The sequence below is a fragment of the Alnus glutinosa genome, chromosome 1 (assembly GCF_958979055.1).
Source record: "Alnus glutinosa chromosome 1, dhAlnGlut1.1, whole genome shotgun sequence".
Classification (NCBI taxonomy): domain Eukaryota; kingdom Viridiplantae; phylum Streptophyta; class Magnoliopsida; order Fagales; family Betulaceae; genus Alnus; species Alnus glutinosa.
In genome coordinates this window covers 10,534,429-10,557,529 of record NC_084886.1, presented here as the reverse complement: position 1 = coordinate 10,557,529, position 23,101 = coordinate 10,534,429, and the positions used below count along the sequence as shown (strand labels likewise).

The 23,101-nt window shown below is 44.1% G+C and overlaps 1 protein-coding gene across 1 annotated transcript in view; it reads right to left on the bottom strand.

Moving 5' to 3' along the window:
* LOC133871955 (DNA gyrase subunit A, chloroplastic/mitochondrial) overlaps window positions 1-23,101 on the bottom strand; it is a 57,351-nt gene that overhangs the window by 19,341 nt on the left and 14,909 nt on the right. The window contains exons 5-12 of the mRNA XM_062309438.1: window positions 22,514-22,558; window positions 22,325-22,423; window positions 21,994-22,080; window positions 6,471-6,541; window positions 5,849-5,957; window positions 5,674-5,736; window positions 3,595-3,660; window positions 3,359-3,447 (exon numbers count right to left, since the gene is read on the bottom strand). Of these exons, the coding sequence (XP_062165422.1) occupies window positions 3,359-3,447; window positions 3,595-3,660; window positions 5,674-5,736; window positions 5,849-5,957; window positions 6,471-6,541; window positions 21,994-22,080; window positions 22,325-22,423; window positions 22,514-22,558 (629 nt within the window). The remainder of the gene's footprint in view (window positions 1-3,358; window positions 3,448-3,594; window positions 3,661-5,673; window positions 5,737-5,848; window positions 5,958-6,470; window positions 6,542-21,993; window positions 22,081-22,324; window positions 22,424-22,513; window positions 22,559-23,101) is intronic.

Below are 23,101 nucleotides of genomic sequence, written 5' to 3'. Positions count from 1 at the left end.
GGGAGGGAAGACTTCCCACTCCAACATCCTTGACCACCCGAGACGGAGGGTTGAGAAACCCCTTCCGAAGGAAGCTTTTCTTCTCTGAACCCGCAGATTTCTTCACTGGAGGCTCTGTAACTGAACCCTTCCATACAGACGTCTTCGAAGCTTCCAAAGAGTCAGCTAGCAACACCTCGTTCCATTTCACAGAATGGCCTACCCTGAGATCTCTAGCCTTTCTGTAGTATCTCTGGAAAGGCTTGGAAGGTTGCAAAACAGGAAAAGAACGGATCTTCTCTCCCAGCTCAACCGCGCCTGATGGAGAAGGAAAATCGGCCATCCCAGTACCAGCCCCGACTGAAGAGAATGGAAGAGAGGCGTGAACAGAATCCACTTTAGACCTAACCGGAATCGGTGCGACGTCCATGGACGCCGGAGGTAGCAAATCCAGAGCCGGCGAAGGGGGGGAAACGAAAGGGGAGGGAGACATGGCGGGAACGACCGCCGGAAACGACCCACATCCAGAACTTGGCACCTCCTGACCCACCCCATAAACTGCCGCCGTCGATATCTCTGGCCGAAGAAAACTCCCGCGAACGGCCGTCGAAGTCGCACCCAACAAACCTATCGGCTGCAGCAAAACTTTAGGTTTAGGTCTTGGTCTCAGAGTGAACCGACCCAAACGGAAGCCTTTGCGAAAAAGGCCCTTCCTAGACCCAGAGGACCGCCCCAGCCTTCTCCCAAAAACCCGGCCCAAAGCCAAATATAAACTAACGAGCAAGTTTCTCCACATGTGCAAGTTCAAATTCAAAAAAAAACCCCTATCTGGAAAAACCCCACCTCGTGCAGAGAAACTCGAATGACGAAGCTGCTTACCCATCGGACAAAGAGGTTTGTCCAAATCCAACGGACCATCCGGAGGGGTCACCTTCACGGGGAAAGGCGTCACCTTTGCTGCCGGCACCGGAGCCGAACTCACCACTGTCGCATATGAAGGCCCCGACCTATCGACAGAACAGCCCAGCGTTTCCCCTTCCTTCTTCCCACCCAGACTGTCCGTCGCAACCGAGGACCACCTCCCACAACCCACCGCAGCAGAGAGAAAGGCAGAAATCTTACTCAACTCCCCGGAAAACTTGCGCCAGCCCCAACCTCTGCGACCCTCCGGGATCAGAACGAACCCTCTCCGGCCTCCCAACCCAAACACCGCCGCCTCTAAGAACTGGCCGTCTTTATTGCCACCCCTCCGAGCAATCAACAACTTCGGTCCTACCCTGTAAGACTTGATAAACTCTTGTTCTCCAGGAAAGCCCAAAAGTGTTTCCATCGTCGAAGCAAGCCATGCAGAACACTGGGAGCTTAGAACGACCGCTCCATGGAAGCCCTGACGCTTCTCCTCCACCCGCACCACCGACGCCCCCTCCAAGACCGAAAGGACAAAGGATTTTGACTCCACAAGGAATCTCCTCTCCATTACGGCACACCCAAGCTCAGAAAACCAACCCAGACCGGAAACGCATACTTGCCGGAGAAAACAGAACCCCACCAGCTAAGCACCCTACCGAAAAAAGGAACCACCCACAAAAGCACAAGAGGCACGATGCGCAAACCCGAGAGACTGGGACGAGGAACGAAGAAGGAACCTAGCTTGACGCGCTCGAACGCGTCGTCGCTAGGCAAGAAAACTGTGAAGTCATTAGCAACAGAAGTCCAAAGATACATCATAAAAAATTGAAAAACATTTTTGCAAACACTTCCACAAGAGATTTCAAATAATTAAAGAAATATTACACTTTTTTCATCATCCCAGACTTCCTTTTCTTGCTCTAGGAGGAAGCTAGCCTGATGCATGACAAATAAAAAGGATATGACTCCTAAACTAGGGACTTGCATGACAAACAAAGTGGTCACGTATTGCCCATCTTTCACCCTAAGATATTAAATCATCAAAATTACTATCTAAGAGAACACCATGATTAGGAAAACATGAATTTAAGGAAAACTGCTTCACTGCAAACAACTACCCAAAGCATATCAGAAACAAAGCAACAGGAAGACACCAGTCAGATGCCAATTTGGATGGATCCTACACGCACCGAATGCCTCTGGCCTAAACAGGATCCAGACAACACTTTTAAAAAGTTGCCAGGAAGACACATCTCCCACTCTAAATATTGGATATATCATTCCATTAACTAAAAGTACTACGAATTGCATATCCAACCAAAAACAACAAGATATTTTGAAAATCCTGGAACTCGCTAGATACTGTGCTGCCTAATAAGCAGCTCTTTGAGTATATTACTATTTTAGTCAATAACGAGGTTCCATTGTTTAGTTGCCAGCTTTCAAACATTTTCGGTATAATTTTTCAGCTAGAAGTCAGAATTATTGTTTCTTTTCTGCATTCATGGATGTTCAGTGACTTCTGCATGCTTAAGTATAAGCAACCTCCTACTTATCAAAAAAAAAGTATAAGCAATCTCCTAAACTTAATGTCCAAGACAATGAAACCCTCGTGCTCCATTAATATCTTAGGTAAATAAAATAAAATGTGATAGATGTATCCTGCATTTGATACATATTGGATATGTCTGAAATACATATCAAGGACAGACATCTCTTTTTGATCAAAGAAAAATTAACATCACAACAATTGGACAGCCAAGACCCTCAAAATCACATCCAAGAGATCACAAAAGTTAGCACTGTTGATCGAAAGGGCAAACAAAATAAGTGATTTACATCAAATAGTGGAATTTCTATCAAATTTTTCAGTTATACTATAGCAATGGGTCCGGATATTTGTTTCCATATCCTACTAACAAATTCTTTGATTTCCTACCTCTGTTCTTTTGGCCCTTATTCCCACGTAATTTCTTAAAGGCTGTCCACGATTCATACATTTTCTGTGGCATTTCTTCTTTAATATTTTCAGATGCAGTAAATGGAATTCTTAACTGTACACCCAAATGGCCACATTTTGTGCTTAATTTCAACACGGAGCTCTTGTTCATAAATAATGTTGTTTGTCTATCATATATCTTGTACCTGTAAGTCTCTTATTCAATGAAAAAAAAAAAAATACTTTCACTTTTCAGTACACACATATAATACACCAAGACAAAACCTAGTCTATGTTATATTGGGTTCTGAAGTCATAACAACCATTGAAAGCACTCATTTCCAGCCAATATATTGAATTTTTGAGGGCCCAAACTATATCAAGTTCAAATTCCGAGATAGAGAACGGCTATGGATGCTTCAGAGGAAAAACATTAAATGAAATAAAAAAGAATACAAGGTAAAGTCTACAAAGGACAAATAAAATCAAGTTTTATTCCGATCTTTTGTAGTGAGGGGAGAAAATACTCACCCTACCATATTGCAGCTGAAACTAGACTGAAGAGCAGTGAGACGGTAAAGATTATTAAGGACAATCAATGGCTCTGATCCCCTTTTTAGCTGAAAAACAAAATTTAATGAGTCATGATCCAATAGGTAGAATGTTTTAACTAATAGATCTTTCCATCCTAACTGAGTTGTTTGAAATAATTGTCCTCAACAACTAGTCAATATTCAGAAAATCTCAGCACTTCACATTCTACAAACCTCGATGACTATACGCATTCCAGATCGATCACTTTCATCCCGAATATCGCTAATGCCGTCTAAACTCTGATTCAAAAGAAAACCAATTACAACTGGGAGCCAATTAAAATTATTATGCAATAAAATTGCAGGCCCACAATATAGCCAATTCCAAAATGCAATAAATAAGCAAAAATAAACACTGGGCCAGCCGAATTGGCAAGTAGGTATACTCCCTACACTGTTGGGGGGGGGGGGGGGGGGGGGGTTCTTTCAAATCCTCGGAGACAGTTTTTAGACGACAGGTTGCGATGCTTCTGAACTCTATGCTTCTTTTTTTTCCTTTCAAATGTTTATTATAAATTTCATTGTCGACGTGTCTCAGTCTTATTTATCTAGTTGCTTGCATTGATTGAATAAACGGGTTGGGTTGGGTCAACATAACTTGTTGGCTGAACAAGTCAGGCCGGGTCACCCGTTTATATAATGTGTCGTGCTCGTCTTGACCAGCTGACCCGTTTAGCTAAACGAGTCGTGTTCGGGTTGAACCTAATCGGGTTGACGGGTCAAGCAGTTATACCCAAACCTGACACGTCAACACGTTTTGCCAACTCTATTTACAAGCTGGCATTGTTGTTGGTTGACCACGGTCGATTATATTGATGATCAATCTAACGATGTTGGTTGTATGTTGTTTGCAGTATTGATCACTGGAATCACGATCGTCGTAGTTGGTTGTCGAGATCCAACATGCCTTGGTGTTTTTTGGTGGGTTCCAACCAGTTCTTAAGAGTTTTCTGATGAGATCCAACAGGCCTAAGTGTTTTGGGGCGAGATCCAATCAACTCTTGGTGTTTTGCGGCCACATCTGACCGGCTATGCTGTTTTGCAATGGGTTTCAACTGGTTATTGGTGTTTTCCAACAAAATTCGATTAGCCTTGGTGTTTTGCAGCAAGATCCCACCGCCTGTTGCAGTTTTCCGGCGAGTTTTTGGTGAATTATCATTCGGTGTTCTCTTTTTATGGTATTTCAGCTTGTTTATGTTTGGCTTATCGCATTTTCTTCATGTTTTTTACTAAGTCTGTCTTTCCATTGTGTGCTCCAAGCTGTTTTCAACTTGAGGGGGAGTATTAGAGTATGTTTTTCAAGTGTGTTTTTTGTTTGCTTGTTTCTTCCAAGCTGGGTTTGTATGATATATTTATGCTCAAGCTTGAGAGAGAGTGTTAGGGTTTAGAGCACAAGGCTATTTCAGTCAATGTTATATTTCTCAAAAGCTATATAATAAGATGTGTGAGGTAGGCTACGTAATAGCAACGAGCCCGCCTTTTCTCTAAACCTTTCATGCAAACTACAACATAACTAAACAAAAATGAATGGCTAATTAAACAAGTCATTGTTATCTCAGAAAACATCATTCTGATACATGAAAAGTTGTAGTCAGGTAAGCTAATAGTACAGTGAGGAGACATAATATTTGAAATGGAAAATTGAGTCGAACTGAAGATGTCAAAGAAATGATTAACCTTCCACACCCATCTAGACACAAATTACCATACATTCATAATTCCAAATAAAGCCATGTGGAACCAAAAAAAAATAGTCTAAAAACTAGAGAATGGTTGCCAATTGCCTTTCATAAAGAAAAAAAAAATGAAAATTCATCAATCACATGCTGCATTTGATAGACAAAAATTGTAGTTTTCCTAACTGCATTTTCTATTGCTTACCATGGTGTGGGTAATGCCGCGATCAATGAAAGAGATGTTGGGGAGTTGGAGGGGGCAAAAGGATAACCGGACGTTGATGCCGATTTGGCGAATGGCTCTGTTTTGTTTAATGTGGTGTATATGGGGGGAGCGGAATGCATGCAGTTTTGAAGATTGTGAGTCTGGTTTGATTAACTTGAAAAAGTTGGTGATACAAACCTTGTTTATGTGGAGAGTGAAGATACAGTCTGTGTCTGCGTGTTCTTATTTTGATTTTCTAGAAATTTGCCCTCCTTTCTCTTTGAATTAGGGATATCATGTATACATCTTGTGTACTATGAGAGGGGCTTTTTGAAATATACTTATCAAAAAAAAAAAAAAAAAAAACAATACCTTGTTTTCCACGAGTTCAGCTATCTTCTCTACAAGGGCAGCTTTGTTGGTCTGATAGGGGACCTGTTTCATTCAAAATAGAAAATGAAATAACTAATTCAACTTTTTAATGACAAGATGACAATGAGTGTGCATACTTCATGCAAAATTCTATAAAGCAAACCAAGATCATCACCTCTTTTATGATAATAGCGGTTCGTTTTGTTTTAGGATCAAGCAATTCAACATCAGTTTTCCCTCTTACTATAAGACGTCCACGCCCAGTTCTGTATGCCTCTAAGATGCTTGACAAAAAGGGAAAAAAAAAATAACAAATAACAAATAATTCACCAAAAATAATTGGATACATTCAAAAAAGCATAAAGCCATATGGAAAGCTAAGCAATTTCACAAAAAAAAAAAAAAAAAAACAATTGATACAACTCTAGAAGACTAGCAAAACAAAATATAGGTGTCACTGACCACCCTGCCAATACAAACATTACAGTGTAACTATCGTAGTCAATAGAATGGATGCATATAAGAGAATACACAACACCAGAACACAGCATCAATTGTAAGTCATCAGTCCTTCTCAAATCACTCAAATATAAAATAAATAAGACAAATCCTGGAAACTAATGTTGCAGGATTGGACAAGATTAGAAAAGAACAGGGGGGAAAACAACAGAGAGAGAGAGAGAGAGAGGAATCCCCACTAAAGTTTGTATAGAAGACAAGCAGAGAGACATTCTATCTGAATGCATGTCACTTGTGTAACTTGTGTTCGTATAGAAGAAATATAGAATTACACTTACCCAATGTTTCCCATAATTAATCCCCCAGTTGGAAAGTCAGGTCCAGGCATGTATTCCAACAATTCTTGTAGCTAACACAAAGAAAAACAAATTAGAGAACTCAAGTTAATGCATTCGTTGCAGTTTCAATATCAATGTAATCAGTTCTAACATAACCAAAGCAAGACAACAACCAAATTGCAGTAAAATCAGCTGTATTTTGATCTATTTTGGCAAATGAAAGCTATTTGACTGACAGATCATCTTATCAATGCCAAGAAAGCAAACTAACTGCCCCTTAGCAAAAAAATGTTTAAAATGTGACTTTTCCAATTGCTGCCTCTCAAGACATGCATGTTTCAACGTGGCATGCTCACAAATTCAATAATTTGAGGGCTATATGCTACCAAAATCATGCTGTATTTTTCTTCTTTTAATAAGTAAACCAATATTTTATTCGAAACAAGAGAACTTATAACGCACATGAAGCTTACAATCTCCCCAAAAATTACAACCTGAAGTTCCAAAAGAACAAGGAAATAAAGAAGGGATACGGGTACTGATATAAGCAGTGCTACTATCACACAACGATCTCAAAAATATGGATTTTATCTCATTCCGGAAATGCTCGATAGTATTACACTTTCAATTAATCCTTTCTCTTAGAAGTAGCACAAAAAGCATAGGGCCGAAGCATTTAACAAAATCATGTTGCATGCCAAGTCATGTCAACATCCTTATTACAAAAGCAGCAGTACACTTGACTTATATTAAGTTAATGGAGACAATAGATTTTCCAAGAACAATAAAAAATTACATCTATGGAGCCAGCCCATTTCATCTCAAGTAAAGATTGAAACAATGTAGAGTTTCTTGACATTATATATAGCACAGATTTATTAGTTCATACCCAAAGCATAACTCATATCAACAATGTTTAACAACAAATAGTTCAGACAACTCAGGCCATAAGATTTATCAAATCACAGGTCATCATATTTTGTCATAGCCTTGACTTTGTAATTCTTTTTTTTTTTCCTTGGCTTTCACCGTGTTGTTGTAGTGCCTCGAAGTATATTTCTTCATACCCAAAACCAACATTGGCTTTTTCTTTCTTTTTTCGATAAGTCATAAGTCAATCTCATTAAAAGTGTAAGGCACCCCTTAGTATACTGAGAGTATACAAAAGGAAATGCCTAACTAAAAAATCGAGATAAAAAATCATTAAAGCTAAATAAAAAATGGGACACTTAAGCCGTAGTCTAAATATACAAAGTGTGGTAAAAGGAGGCATAACCTGAAGGCCACCAGCAAGCAAGAAGATTGAAAACTCGTCGAGGCATAACCCAAGACATCCCAAAGCGACTGAAAAGAGTATTCCACAAAGTAGAAAAGCCACATCATAGTGGAGAAAAAGATGGTCCACAGACTCCTCAATCTTCTTACACATGCAACATATGTTTATCACGATAATGTGGCGCTTTTTGAGAGTGTCCAAGGTGAGGATCTTTCCAAGAGCCGCCAACCCCGTAAAGAAGGTTGCCCTTGAAGGAGCTTAAGTCCGTCACACGCTCTTCCAGGGAAAGCAAGTGCCTTCATAGCAAGCCAAAGAGTTGAAGAAAGACTTGACCTTAAACAAACCTTTTTTAGAAGGGACCCACCAAAGCTTGTCTACAATGCCTCTTCTTACTTTAACTGAATGCAGCACTTCGAAGAAAGAAGCAAAAATATCCACCTCCCAATCATGCACCTCTTTAACAGAACTCACGTTCCACTGGTTGGAACCGCCCAAAAACTCCAAATTATTCGCAATAGAGGTGTCCTTCGCAGAGGCTATATCAAATAGAGCTGAGAAAGCTACCTTGAAAGTCATATCCCCACACCACATGCCATGCCAAAAGCTAACCTTGGTCTCATCCCCCACTTTGAATCTGGTGCAGCCTGAAAAAGTCTCCCAATCTTTTCTAACATTCTTCCACAACCCCACTCCAAAGGATACTACGGGCTCAAGGGAGCATCACTCGCCCCATAAACTGCCATATTTGGAGTCCGCCACAATTCTCCACCAAGCATCTCTCTCAATTCCATAACACAACAACCAATTACAAGCAGAGCGCGATTGACCACCCTCAAGTTTCGGATACCCAACCCTCCCTTAGAGATTGAAGAGCAAACTTTAGCCCACCTAACTAGATGGTATTTAAATTCTTCACCTATACCTCCCCATAAAAAGTCTCGTTGGAGCTTCTCAATTCAATTAGCCACACTAGCAGGAATGGGGAAAAGGGACAATAAGTACGTAGGTAGGTTGGAAAGAGTGCTCTTAATAACGGTTACTCTGCCACCCTTGGACAAATACATTCTTTTCCATCTGGCCAACCGGCACTCCATCTTTTCCACAATGCCATTCCAAATAGACTTTGCATTGTAAGAAGCCCCTAGCAGAATACCAAGATACTTCATGAATAGAGAAGAAGTCCCACAACCCAAGATGTCAGCCAACTCATCCACGTTATCCACATTGTCCATAGGAACTCATCCACATTGGCAGGGCGATCCTCTGTCTCCTTTTCTATTTGTAATAGTCATGGAGGCTTTGAGCAAAATGATTACCGCTACAATTGATAGAGGTCTTCTCTCAAGCTTCTCTATGGGATCTAGGCCTCCTACCACAAATATCTCACACTAGTTGTTCACGGATGATACTTTGGTTTTTTGAGGGGCCAACCCTAATCATCTTTGCTATCTCCATATTCTATTATTATTGGTTCCAGTGGGTAATGTGGATGGGTTGGCTGTCATTTTGATAAGAACCCGAAGTTGGGAACTTAGAGGGGACTTGTTATTGATAATTCCTTGATATCCAACTCGTAGATTAAGGTTACACTTATAGGCTAACTTATTTGGGTAAACAAGGACAGGAAATAACATTACAAGAAAAGGAAATAAACTTATTGTCTTGCCATACTGAAAATAGGTTGAAGGGGAAAGTAGCCGTTGGAGGCTGGACAGGATTGGCGCCAGCTGCTACTTCCCTTATTGGACGGCCGCCTGCCTTGGTGAAACCCTAATTGATAATCTGGAACCCTAATTGATAGTAGCCGTTACTTGCCAAATATAGTTCCTATCATTCCCGCCTTCTTAAAATCAACCTTGTCCTCAAGGTTGAAAATTAGGAAACCTTTCTTGGATGGAATGAGCCTCCTCCCACGTGGCATCTTCTGGGGGTAAACTGGTCCATTGGACTAGGATCTGAGTGATAGTACAAACACGCTTGCGGACTTGGCATCGGTCGAGGATGCAATAGGGCGATACCTGCAGTGTCCCCTGGTCATCGAAGGTGGGCAAGGCTTGAGCTGGAACGTTAGTGCAACCTATGACTTTCTTGAGACATGAAACATGGAACACAGGGTGGACAGCCGAGCCTGCGGGAAGTTCCAAGCGATAAGCAACCATGTCGACGCAGTTGAGGATGCGGAAATGGCCATAAAACCGAGGGGCTAGCTTCATGGATCGGCAGGTGGCGATTGAGCTTTGGCGATATGGCTGGAGGCGGAGGAACACCATGTCACCTTCGGCAAATTCTCGTTATGTTCGGTGTTGATCCGCTTGCTGTTTCATGCTGTTTTGAGCTTCGATGAGGTGCTGCTTGAGAGCTCGAAGGATGCTGTCCCAGAATGTTAAGGCATCGTCCACTTGGGCCACCGTGGTGGTGCCGGCCTCATAGCCCACCATGTTCGGAGGAGGTCGCCCGAAAACAGCCTCAAATGTTGTCATCTTCGTCGCCGTGTGATAGGAGGTATTGTACCAATATTTTGCCCATGACAGCCACAGGACCCACTGCTTGGGCTGCATACTAACAAAGTATCGCAAGTAGGTTTCAAGGCAACGATTTACTACCTCCGTTTGCCCATCGGTTTGGGGGTGGTAACCGGAACTGAGTTTCAGCTTAATACCTTGCAAGTGGAAGAGTTCCTGCCAGAATTTACTTGTGAATATTCAGTCACGGTCGGATACGATTGATTTTGGAAGTCCATGGAGTTTGATGATGTTATCCATGAAAGCTCGTGCCACGGATGTCGCCGTATAAGGGTGCTTAAGGGCCACGAAGTGGGCTGCCTTAGAGAGTCGATCAAGGACCACCATGATCACGGTATAACCGCGGGAGTTGGGAAGAGCATCAATGAAATCCATGGATAGTTCCGACAAGATGTGATCCGGCACGGGTAGCGGCTGCAACAGCCCGGCTGGGGACAGGGTCTCGTACTTGTGTCGTTGGCATGCTTCACACCCCGCAATGTATGTGCGGATGTCTGGTCGCATATGGGGCCAGTAAAAAAGTTTCTTAACTTGCTGCACTGTTTTTAAGTAGCCGGAATGGCCCGCAACGGGGCTAGCATGTAGCTCATCGAGGATAACAGTCCGCCAAGGAGACTCCGGGCTAATGACAAGACGGTGATCATACTACAACAACCAATCCTGCACCGAATAATGTTTTGCCAAAAAGTGGTCATGCTGCAACTTACCGATCTTGGCTTGTATCCAAGGATCTTGCTTCAATTTTGCCTTCATACGGTCCAGCCAGTCCAAGTGTACGTACGAGATGGCTGATAAAAAGGCCGTTTCCTCCTGCTGTCGGGATAAGGCATCCGCGACCCGATTTTTGATCCCCCTTTTGTACGAGATGGTGTAGTCATACCCGAGGAGCTTTGTGAGCCATTTTTGCTGCACTGGGGTAGAGGCACGAGCATCCAAAAAATGCTTGAGACTTTGGTGATCAGTCTTGATAACGAAATGGCAGCCAATAAGATAAGTACGCCATTTAGTGACCGCATGGATGATGGTCGTCATTTCCTTCTCGTAGGTGGAGAGCCCGAGATGGCGAGGTGCCAAGGCCTTGCTTGTGAAAGCAATGGGTCGGTCGGACTGCATCAGCACCGCACCAATGCCGTTACCACAGGCATCACTTTCGAATCATGAACGGCTTGGAGAAATCCGGTAGGGCAAGGACGGGAGTGGTGGTCATAGCCTCCTTGAGGGTGTTGAAAGCTTCTTCGGCACCCAAGTTCCACACAAAATTGCCCTTTTTTAGTAAGGCGTTGAGAGGCCTGCAAATTTTTCCATAATCTCGGACGAACTTCCGGTAATAGCCTGTGAGGCTGAGAAAACCTCGCAATCCAGTGATAGTTTTTGGGATGGGCCAGTCGAGCATACTACTGATTTTTGCGGGATCGGCAGCAACTCCCTCTTTGGAGATAATATGGCCGAGGTACTCCACCTATTCTACCCCAAACGAGCATTTGGATCGTTTGACGAAGAGTTGATGTTTCTGAAGTTGTAATAGTGTGGTCTCGAGATGATGAAGATGGGCCTCCAAAGTAAGGCTGTAAACTAGTATATCATCCAGAAAAACCAAAATGAATTTACGCAAGAAAGGGCGAAATACCTCGTTCATCAGATGTTGGAAGGTGGATGGTGCATTGGTGAGACCGAAGGGCATGACCAAAAACTCGTAATGACCATCATGTGTTCGAAAGGCTGTTTTCGGGATATCCGTTTCGTGTACTCGAATCTGATGGTAACCGGAGCGTAGGTCGAGTTTAGAAAAATAACATGCACCATGCAATTCATCTAGAAGCTCGTCGATCACCGGAATGGGAAACTTATCTTTGACGATGATCTGCTTGAGGTCCCGGTAATCAACACACATTCGCCAAGTTCCATCCTTCTTGCGCACAAGTAAGACCGGAGAAGAGTAGGGGCTGTGGCTCGGTCGAATTAGCCCGGTTTCGAGTAGTGCCTTGACTGTCCGTTCAATCTCATCTTTCTGAATTTGGGCATACCGGTAGGGACGTACGTTGGTTGGAGCACTGTCCGGTAACAATGGGATTTGATGATCATGTGAACGTTGTGGAGGCAGCATTGTGGGCTCAACAAATAGGTGGCTGAATAGATCTAGGAGCTGGTGCAACTGGGGTAAGGCTGGCTGGTTTGTGGCGGTGATCGACACAAGTTCGGTGTCCTGGACCCATCGCGGTTGGATCAGCAGGCTGCTTACCGGGCTCTCCTTTTTCCACACTTGCTCCATACAAACGAATTCCTACCCCATGGACAGGCTGGCTCCTGTTGCCCATGATTTTGTACCGCTAGTTTGCCACTATGAACACCATGCTTAGTTCCGAAAAGTCCCAGAGAATGAGCCCCAAGGTGCAAAGCCATTGAGCGCCCAACACCATGTTGCAACCTCCGAGTGGCAAGATGTAGAAATCAGCCGAAAAAGACAACTGTTGTAATCGCACCAGCACACCTGGACAACACCCGGTGCTTCTCAATCTGCCTCCATCTGCAATCCGGACCTCCAGCACCGCATCAACATCAATCTGGCAAAGGAGGCGTCGCATCACCCGTGGGTGCAGGAAATTGTGTGTGCTTCCGGAGTCGACTAGTGCCGTGAGTGGTTGTCGCTTGATGTACAGCGTGACCCGCATGGTTTGTGGGGTTGTTTCTCTCGCCAGGGCAGCAACTGATATCTCCAATACCTCGGCTGGTTCGGCATCCTCAAACACGTCGTCTGAATCCTCTGCCGTCGTCTCATCACCCTCAATGAGAAATAAAGTTTTATGTTTGCACCTGTGACCAGCTTCCCAACGTTCATCACATTTGTAGCACAGGTTCTTGCGTCATCTTTTGGCGGCTTCAGCAGGGGTCAGTCGCTTGACCGGAGGAATTTTCTGCGATGCTGGAACCACAGAACTGGCGATGGGCTTAATGGAATTTTTGGGTTGTGGCTTGCGGGTCTGCCTTTCCTCTTGTAATCGGGCGAGGCCGATGGTCAAGGAGAGGGAAGTGGGTCTAAACATCTTGACGTTCAAACGGATTTCTTCCTTTAGCCAACCGACAAAATGGCTGATTAGGAACTGCTCGCTCAAACCCGAGACCTGAGTGGCTAGCTTCTCAAACTCAGTTTGGTATTCCCGGATACTGCCTACCTGCTGCAATTTTGCCAGAGCTTCCGCGGAGTCGTCATACTCCGTTGGTCCCAATCGGGTTAAAAGGGCCCGGGAGAATTCTGGCCACGTCGCCATGGGATTGGCCGCCATCGCCCATCGATACCACTGAAGGGCGTCTCCTTCCAAATGAAAGGAAGCAATCTGAATCTGTTGGGTAGCCTGGGTTTGGTGGTTTCAAAGAATTGCTCTGCCCTGTAGAGCCATCCCGACGGATCGCCGCCATCGAATCGGGGGAAGTCGAGGCGTAAGGCCCGAGTGTGGATGGAGTTGTCACCACGTCGCTAGTTGTGGTTATGCCCGATACCGGAATCATATTCTGGTGCATGGTTGTGTGGAGGAGGCGGTGGAGCACCACCATGGACACCCCCGTTAGTTCGGCCGTCGATGGATTCGGCTTCCATTCGTTGCACGCTGGTGGACAGCCTATCGTACTTCTGATGGAGGGCGGCCATGGCTTCCGTCATCTCCTTCATGTGCTGCTCCGATCGCTCCATGAAACGAGCGAGATGATCTGGATCCATTCTCTGTTGTTTCTGCTTGCGTGTATGGACCATACACTGGACCAGAATTGCTTTGATACCAAAATGATAAGAACCCGAAGTTGGGAACTCTGAGGGGACTCGTTATTGATAATTCCTTGATATCCAACTCGTAGATTAAGGTTACACTTATAGGCTAACTTATTTGGGTAAACAAGGAAAGGAAATAACATTACAAGGAACGGAAATAAACTTATTGTCTTGCCATACTGAAAATAGGTTGAAGGGGAAAGTAGCCGTTGAAGGCTGGACAGGATTGGCGCCAGCTGCTACTTCCCTTATTGGACAGCCGCCTGCCTTGGTGAAACCCTAATTGATAATCTGGAATCCTAATTAATAATCTGGAACCCTAATTGACAGTAGCCGTTACTTGCCAAATATAGTTCCTATCACATTTTGGGTTGTGGGGTTTCCTCTTTGCCCTTGAAGTACCTGGGCCTTTTGCTAGAGGCCTGTTACAAAGCCAAGTCTATTTGGGATGGTATTGTTGAGAAGGTTGAACGTCGGTTGGCTAGTTGGAAAACAGATGTATCAGTCTAAGGGTGCTAGGGTTACCCTTATAAAGAGCACTATTTCTAACTTACCTACGCACTTCTTGACTCTTTTCTCCATTCCTGCTGGTGTGGCAAATCGAATAGAAAAGCTCCATCGAGATTTTTTATGGGGCAGGTTATGTGAAGAATTTAAATATCACCTGATTAGTTGGCCTGAGGTTTGCTCCCCTATTTCTGAGGGAGATTTGAGAATTCGAAACTTGAGGATGTTCAATAGGGCCCTATTAGGTAAGGGGTTGTGGAGTTATGGACATGAAAGAAAGGCATAGTGGAAAATTGTTGTGGGTGCTAAATTTGGTAATGTGTGGGGTGGGTGGTGCTCTATTGATCCCCATAGGCCGCACGGGGTAGTGCTTTGGAAGAATATAAGGAGGTGGTAGAGTTTGTTTTGTAGCCAAACTAGATTTGAGATGGGAGACAGGTCCAATATCAAATTCTGGGATGATGTGTGGTGCAGAGAGATGACCCTCAAGGAAGCTTTACCGGTTTTATATGGCCTTGCTCGTGAGAAGGATGTGTTTGTTGGGTTCCCTTCAGTGGGATGTTAGCTTTATTCGAGAGGCTCACGATTGGGAGGTGGATGTCTTGGCTTCCTTCTACACTTTGTTGCATTCCCTTAGGCCTCGTTTGGTTCACGGAATAAGTCTTCGGAATGGAATGACTATTCCATTGGAATAACTATTCATTTATTTGGTATGGACATATTCCTAGGATTTAGCTATTCTATGGGAATAACTATTCCCTTACAAAGAAGAATAGTTATTCCTCCAAAAAATGAGAGGATAGCCATTCCTAAGGGAATATACAATCTTTTCTTTTTTTTTGATAAATAAGTAGATTTCATTGAGAAAAAAAGCGTAAGGCGCCCCTATGTACACAGGAAGTATACACAGGAGAACCACAGCTAACCCGAAAAACCCGAAAAAAAACCCAGGAAACAGCCCCCAAGTCAAAAACTAGAAAACAAAGAACCAACTAAAATACTACCCGCAAAAGAAACCAAACAGCACCCAAAACACCAATAAAACCTGAGAACAACCCACAAAAAAAGCCTCAAAGCAACCAACCCTACGACCTATTGGCCTTGTCTCTCTTACACCTCAAAGAAGCTTTGATGTCTCCGTAATTTACGGAACTTTGTAGATTCCGAAGCTCCCTCTTACTCTCACGTTTCTTGTTCTCAATCATCTCACCCCAAATCTCCCGATGCTTCTGCCTCTGTTCTTTAGTCACCAACGGATACAGCTCGGAGATCTTCCCCCAGAGCTTTGCCTCGATACTCCAACAATCCTTCTCCCAATTCTGATCGCAAACACTAGGCTGATCCTTCTTCTCTTAAAGCTTTGATACCTCCTCCTTCCACCAATAGACTGCATCTCGGACTTTCTCTCCCAAAGTCGAATCAGTGGATAACTCTGAAATCCGACGAGGATCTTCAGCAAACTTCTTCTCTTCTACTGGATCTGCAGAGACATGTAAAGAAGCTGTGTGCTTGAACAGAAGGAACCGCAGGGACTAGAGAGGAGGAGGACACCGGAGAAGAGTTCAACTTAGAACCGACCAACAAGGAGACAGAACCCAGAGAAGCTACCGGAGCCACCAGAAGCAACAATTCCAGTGCTGGCAGAGGAGGATGACAAAACCCCAAATAACCGGATGATACCATACCCATACCCTCAAAAGATTCTTTAGAGGCTGGAGTCTGGCTTGAAAGCACCATATGGACGTTGCTCGACTCACCCCAGGTGGAAGGCATAAACGACGTCGTCCCTGTAACTACCGACGACGAAGGCTCCAACCTAATGGAACTCCCAACAGAAACCGAGATCACCGGACCCGCGCCCCTCTGTGGCTACCGACACAGCAACCTCCAAAACCCCAGGAGGAGGTCGAACCAGAATCAACCCAGATGACACCTTCGATGTTGTCTCCGGCGGCGAACTCGATGGACAGAAGACTTTAGCTTTCGGCATGAGACGACCCACGCGGAAGCCAGAAGATTTACGACTTAGCCCCGACCCGGCAAAACGGTCCAGAAGATTCCTTACGGCCCGGCCCAAAGACAAAAAAAACCCATAACCCAACTTACGCCACGTCCGCAGCCTCGAACGTTCGATTTTCAAATTTGAACAAGAGGGACGCTTCTTACCCTGCGAACGAAGAGGACGGTCTTTGTCCAACAGGTTGAGCTGATGCGACTCCACCGAGAAGCAATCCACTGTTGTTCTTTGTACAGACTCTGCATGCCACACCGTCGAAAGAAGATCAAGCTCACAAGGCTCCAGCAACAAAGCCCATGACCTGGAACGACCGCCACCCACGATGGACAACTCCTTCGCAGCAATGGCCGGAACCGACCTCAACACCTCCGCAAAAAAGGGTCCCGTCCACTTCGGAGCCAAACCCAAACTTGGCTAAACAGCCTTCACTGGAGAAGGAGAGGAACCACTCCCACTACCCACCGGGCCAGAGAGAAAATCAACCACCTTTCTCAGCCCATCAGAGAATTTGATCCAACCCCACCCTCCACGACCCTCAGGGATAACAATGAACCCTTTCCGACCACCCCACCCTCTAAAAAGCGCCCATCTTTGTTCTCACCTCTTCGAGCAATCAGAAGTTTCGATCCCTCTCTGAACGACTTTACAATTTCTTGCTCTTCCGGTAAACCCAACAACACTTCCAACATCGACGCAAGCCATTCGGAACTCTGAGAATTCAAAATGACTACTCCCAGAAATTTTTTCCTCTTCTCCTCCACCCTCAGCGCCGACGCCCCAGCCAAAACAGATAAAGCAAAAGACTTCGACTACACTAAAAATTTCTTATCCATCTCACAACACCCCCGGAGCACCAGCGACCAAGGCAAGCCAAAAATTACATCGCCGGGAAAAGAACCACCCAAACCAAAGAGCACGCTGACAGACTCCCCTGTGAGAATCACACCCCAACATACCAACAAAACGGAAACTCAAAATCCGGAGAACCAAACGAAAAGACTAAGAAAGATAGAAGAAGCGGTAGGCGACAAGAAGAAACGAAATGAAGGGCCATCTTTCCTATTTAACACTTCATAATAAGAATTCACTTCAAATAAACCCCTATTGGAGAGGTTCCAAACTAACCTGTCATCCTCTCCATATCGAACTAAAATAAAATAAAGCCAAGCGAAGAAAGAAAGTACCATCTCCATCTCCCAATCCTGGATTGGACGCCAAAAAAAAATTCCATTGAATAACTCCATTTTGAACAACCAAGTTATATGCTACCATCGACTCTTTATTCCTCACAATACTAAACAAAACTGGAAACATTGCTTCAAAGATCTATCCCCACACCACCAATCATGCCAAAAACTTACATGTGGCCCATCTCCAACCTCAAAATGAACAAAGTTGCTAAACTTATCTCACCCCCTCCTAATATGTTTCCACACACCCACTCCAAAAGTACCCAACACCTCTTTTGAACACCACCCACCATTTAGACGCTCAAATCTGATGTCAATCACCATTCGCCATAATGCCTCTCTCTCCCTACCATACCTCCACAACCATTCCCTCAGAAGAGCTCGATTAAACTGGATGAAATTGTGAACTTCCAATCCACCTAAATGCAATGAAGTACAGATGCTGTTCCAATTCACTTGATGGAATTTTGCCTCATCTCCAATGCCACCCCATAGAAAATCCCTTTAAAGTTTATCAAGTTGATTAGCCACTCCCACTGGAATAGGGAACAACGACAAATAATACGTGGGAAGGTTGGAAATAGTACTTTTAAGAAGAGTCAGCCGACCACCCTTCGAGCTTTTAATGATATTTCGCTTACTTATCAAAAAAAAAAAAAAAAAAAAAAAAAAATATTTGAAAAGTTAGAAGAACTTTTCCGTTGCGGATAATATGGAGGTTTTGGGCGGCTCTATCCAGTGGAATGTGAGCTTTGTTAGAGATGCGCATGACTGGGAAGTGGGTGTTTTTGCATCCTTCTTTCATGTGTTACATTTAGCCATGGTGAGTAGAGATCGTGCTGACAGGCTTAGGTGGGTCCCTTCCGAGAAAGGGGTGTTCAAGGTTAAATCCTATTTCAGCTCCTTGGCCGGTTGTGAGGGTAGTCGTTTCCCTTGGAAGAGTGTGTGGAGGACTCAGGCTCCTTCGAGGGCGGCGTTCTTTGCGTGGTCGGCAGCCCTTGGTAAGATTCTTAAGGCGAATAATCTCAGGAAGCGAAAGATCATCATTGTGGATAAATGCCACTTGTGCAAAAGAGACGGGGAAACTGTGGACCACCTTCTTCCTCATTGTGATGTGGCTTCTACTTTGTGGAATCATGTCTTTTCTCGGTTTGGTATGTCTTGGGTCATGCCTAGCAGAGTTATCGATTTATTTTCTTGTTGGTGGAAGGCGGGTAGGTCAAGGAGTGCTGCAGTTTTGAAGATGGTGCCTATATGCATTCTTTGGTGCGTTTGGAAGGAGAGAAATACTAGGTGTTTTGAAGACTTGGAGAATTCCATGGAGATTATTGTTGCATTGTTTTTACATTTGTTGTATCTTTGGACGGAGGCTTTTTTGCCACCTGTGTCTATTAGCTTTTCTGATTTTCTTGTTCGTTTTTCTTTGCCTTCTTAGGCATTTCCTTATGTATACTACCAGTGTACTTAGAGGGGCACCTTACGCTTTTTTTCTTTATATAAAATTTCATTTACTTATCCAAAAAAAAAAAAAAGCGTAAGGCGCCCCTAAGTGCACAGGAAGTATACACAGAGAAAACCAAAGCTAACCCAAAAAAACCCACAACACCAAGGCCCTAGAACACAAAAGAACCAAAACAAGCTACAAAAGAACCCAACTAAGAACAATACTACCCACTACCCATCAAGGCACAACAAACCTACAACATCTGTGCCTTGCCTTTCCTACGCCTAGAGGGGTAGTTCGCGTCACCATAGTTGATGGAACTATGCAAATTTAGAAGCTCCATTTTCCCTTTAGACTTCTGGCACGCAAAAAACTGAAACTCCTCTTCCATGGCATCCCGAATAACCAAAGCCTCATCCCCAAAATCCCCATCCATCGCCCAATCTAAGGGCAAACCATCCCAATAATCATCTTCATCCTCCTCCCACACCACAATCTCCCCATTATGATCAAAACCAACTGGCCAATTCCGAGATTGGGAGACACCATTAAAGCAACTACTCGAAGGGGACGAAGGACCTACCACCCCGCCATTATTGACCTCCTGAAGCGCCACGGGAGGGACTGAAATTGGGGGAAGGTTGAGAAACCCCTTCCTAAAAAGGACCTGATGCACTGGCGTCACTGACTTCTTCATTGCAGGAGGCTTTGCCACCTTCTCAGCTGGTGGCTCTGCACATGTAGCCCTCTTATCAACGTAGCCAATTGACATCTTCATGGCTTCCAAAGAATCAGAAAGTAGCCCATCATTCCACTTCACAGAATGCCCTTCCCTCAAATTTTTCGCCCTCCTGTAGTAACACTGAAAAGGCTTAGAAACCACCACAGGGAGGGGAGAACGCAGCTTCTCTCCTAAATTAGCTGCTCCGGTGAGAGACAGAGGGGCAGCAAGGGGTTTAGGAATCAGAAGCTTCCCCAAAGGAGTGAACTTAAAAGAGACAAAAGCAGAATCTGCCGGAAAACCCAGATCCGGTGCCGGAGAAGGGGGGAAACCGAACAGATTAGAGGCTAGAGTTCGGCTAGAAATCGCCGGAAACACCTGGGACCTGCTCGACTCACCCCCGAAGAAACCTCCGTACCTGAAACTGTCCCTGTATATGCCGCCGACGAGGGCTCCGGCCTAGAGGAAACCCCAACAAAAGCCGATGAAGCTGGACTCGCGCCCTCTTTAGCTCCCAACGCTGTAACCTCCTAACCCCCAGGAGGAAGCCGATTCAGAACCAACCCAGAGGACACCTCCGTTGACGTCTCCGGGGAGGATGGCGGCGGACAAGAAACTATAGGTTTCCGCTTGTGTCAGGCCACGCGAAAACCTAAAAGTTTTCGAAACAGCCCCGACCCGGCAAACCGGGTCAAAACTCTCCTCACAACCCGGCCCAAAGCCAAGTAAAAACTGGGACCCAACTTACGCCACGTCTGCAATCTCGAATTTTCAAAATTCAAACGAGAGTACTTACCCTACGGACGTACAAACTGGTCTTTGTCCAACAAATCAAGCGGGTGAGCCTCCAAAGAAGAGCAATCCACCGCCGATCTCAGAACAGCCTCTGCATGCCGCACAGCCGGAAGAAGATCAAGCTCGCATGGTGTCGCCAACGAAGCCCTTAACCAGGACCGACCATCACCCACTATGGGCATCGTCTTCGCAACAGTGGTCGAATCCGACCTCAAAACCTCCGCAAAAGAACGCCCCGTCCACTTTGGAGCCAAGCCCAGAGTCGGCCGAACATCCTCCACCGCCTTCTTCTTCGATGAAGAAGAGGAGCCGAGCCCGCCACCCACCGAGACTGAGAAAAAGTCTACAACCTTTCTCAACTCGTCGGAGAATTTAAGCCATCCCCACCCTCCACGAATCTCAGGGATAACAATGGACCATTTCCGACCGCCCAACCCGAATGTTGTCGCCTCTAAATAGCACCCAGCTTTATTCCCACCTCTCCGAGCAATTAGAACCTTCGAATCTTCTCTGAACGACTTAACAAAATCTTGCTCTGCCGGGAGACCCAACAACAATTCCAACGACGACGCAAGCCACTCGAAGCTCTGAGCATTCAAAAAGACCACACCCAGGAAATTTTTCCTCTTCTCCTCCACCCTCAACGCCGACACCCCACCCAAAACCGAGAAGGTGAAAGACTTCGACTCCACTAAGAAAATCTTATCCATGTACGACACCCCCGAGACTATGACGACCAACCCAAATAGCTACATCGCCGAACAAAGAACCACCCAACGAAACAGATGACCGAAATACAAAGCTAGAGGACCAAGCAGGAGGCTAAGAGAGATAGAGAAAGTGAGAGGACGGAACAGAAATCGAACCCCTAGCTGGACACTAGGTTAGAGAGGAGAGACGATAATTATCCTTTTTTGCTGGCAAGATATAATATATCAAAAGCGAAATGAATATTCCAGAATATTTTTGAAATTTTAGACCTTAAGTATTGCATTTTAAATGGTTGGCCTTAAACTCATTCCAAGCATATATTGTAAGATGGTTAAAAGTAGCAACATTGCCACACACACACATATATATACCGCAACTCTAGAGGATCTCTGTTCTGAAGGTTGTCTTATATACTTCTTTCAAACAAGTGCCAAGGGATACAACATTGCTAAGTATTTCACACAACAATACTAACACATATGTAAGCGGGAAAAGAGAGAGCGAGAGAGACTTAGACTTTCCACCATTTATCATCTATTCTAATTAAATGTAAACAAGGATTGAAAGTTTGGTTACTAACTGTAGCTTCAGGATTATGAATCAAAGCACAGAGAACATCTACCAACTCCCCAAGATTATGAGGAGGAATGTTGGTTGCCATGCCGACCTGAAAGAGAATATCAAATTATTTTTTGATAAGTAATGTCAATTCTTTAATAAAGCGCAGAGGGGCGCAACCCTATTACACAGGAAGTATACAAGAGTGCCCCTAATAGGAAAGAATAGAAAATAAATTTAAAAATTCTGCATAAGTAAAAACATTCAAGCTATGGTGAGATGCTATCCAAACATTCACAAAGCAGCAGCATAAAAATATTTAGAACTTAGAAGAATAAAAAAAGTGAAGTCACCGCAATCCCAGAAGAACCATTCAACAATAAAGTTGGAAGCCGAGCAGGTAGAAGTGAAGGTTCTTTTTGTGAATTATCAAAGTTTGGTACAAAATCAACCTGCAAACAATGAAGCATATGATGCAAAATCACATTGATGATGAAATTAAAGCATGAAGATAACAACAAAATGTAAGGAATAGCACTAACTGTATCTTGTTCTAAATCCGACAATAACATTGCTTCTGTGAGTGCCTGCAAAAAAAAAAAACCTAAGTAAATGACTATCCTTTAAGATGCCTGTTTTCTTTACAATTTAGAATAAATCGTGAAAATGGGAAAGAATCAAACTATCTAATGCGGTATAGAACTGTTACAACTACCAGAGGCTAACACTTTAACATTAACGTCGCACATAATTAATCAACAATTTGGCAACAGACATAATGTTTCTAGAACACGATCAACGAGAAATGAACTCTAATGTAGCATCCAACGCAGCTAAATAAGGTTGTTGTTAGCATCTAGGAGACTATCTTGTAATTTCAATTAAAAAGGCAGAAGGATATCAAGCCTATTTAAATTGCCAAAGCAAATACAGGACAATATTCACTTTTTGGCCCAATATGTTGGCCTAAGTTGGAATGTCAGTAAAAGTGTAAAACCCTAAATTTTATTATTTTAGTTTTTTAAATAAATAAATACCATTAAATATATAGTTTATATATATACACGGTTACCGGTTATAATCGGTTTCAATATGTTTTAAAACTAGTTACCGTCCTGGTAGGGCCGGTT